Source organism: Sorghum bicolor, chromosome 3, assembly GCF_000003195.3.
Source record: "Sorghum bicolor cultivar BTx623 chromosome 3, Sorghum_bicolor_NCBIv3, whole genome shotgun sequence".
Lineage (NCBI taxonomy): Eukaryota > Viridiplantae > Streptophyta > Magnoliopsida > Poales > Poaceae > Sorghum > Sorghum bicolor.
Window position 1 is genome coordinate 45,500,236 of NC_012872.2, and position 1,208 is coordinate 45,501,443.

The 1,208-nt window shown below is 53.6% G+C and overlaps 1 protein-coding gene across 1 annotated transcript in view; it reads right to left on the reverse strand.

Moving 5' to 3' along the window:
* Nucleotides 788–1,208, reverse strand: part of LOC110433699 (pollen-specific leucine-rich repeat extensin-like protein 1) — a 5,192-nt gene continuing 4,771 nt past the window's right edge. Inside the window, exon 4 of the mRNA XM_021456212.1 lies at nt 788–1,193. Coding sequence (XP_021311887.1) covers nt 788–1,193 — 406 coding nt within the window. The remainder of the gene's footprint in view (nt 1,194–1,208) is intronic.

Sequence of the window (1,208 nt, forward strand, 5' to 3'; positions counted from 1 at the left end):
CCTGACTAAGTCCTTACGGAGAGCAGAGACGGGTACGCCCGGCAAACCGGACCACCAACGGTACCCGCTCCCCCTGTCACCACCATCATCACGATGCTCGTAAGCATCCAACATCGCCATCACCGCAGTGACCAAAGGTTCAGCACAGTTTAAGCATCAAGTTGATTAGAGATTATTACTTGTTTAGGCATGTGTATAAGATGAGTAGAGCAGCTAAGCAACCTAGTATAGCCTAACTACCCATGTACATAACCCTAGGTGAACAAGGAATAGTAAGTAAAGCTAGTCATGTTCTTAGGGTTTGCATTCATCGGACACATGCATATATAGTAAATGACATTAATGAGTAGGTTCAAAGTGATCAAACGGTGTCTGCACTTGCCTTCATCGTTGTCGGGTTGCTCGAACTCAGCGGGATCCTGAACCTCATCCTTCACGAACGTCTCATTGGCTAAACGCGACAATCATCACACGAACGAGGCAATACATGCAAGCAAACAAGCTTAATCAGAAACAGTACACCAAAGCATGCGAAAGCAGAAAGCAACTGTACTACTGTGTTCTACTCGACGAGACGAAACTATAGCGACCAGAATCACCTAAATCGGAGTTACGATGCAAAAGTTATGGCTAAAACAAGTTGGATGGCAATTCTGTAGATAAACTGAACTATTTTTCGTAATTAAAACTAATTAAAACTGAATTAAAACGCATTTTGGATTAAATATATAAAAACCAACGGCTACGGAGGCATTCTGCAAAAACCAGGAGCATAGTTATATTTATTTTAAACTGAGCAGGACTGCGGGTTAATTTTAAATAAGCCCGAGGGCTTTTCTGCAAAAGCAGCAGGGGCGCGCGGGGCCGTGGCCGGCCTGGCCACGTGGCGGCGCGGGAGTGGCCGGTCCACGGCACTGTGCTGTGGACCGGGGCGCGGGGCAGGGGGCCGCGGTCCATGGTGGACCGCGCCTGCGGGAGCGGGCGAGGCGGCTGCCTGGGCCGGGTCCACGTGGACCGGCCGCGCGGGGGGGGGGGGGCTGAGCCGCGTTCCACGGTGGACCGCGCGCCAGACCGGGGGCGAGCGCAGGCCGGGCGGCGGTGGTGCCATGGGCGGCGGGTGGGAGCTCGCCGCGTCGGCGTGTCTCGTCTCGAGAAGGCCAGGCAAAGGCCCCAGCCGGTGCGGTTCCGCGAAGCTAACGCAATGGGGG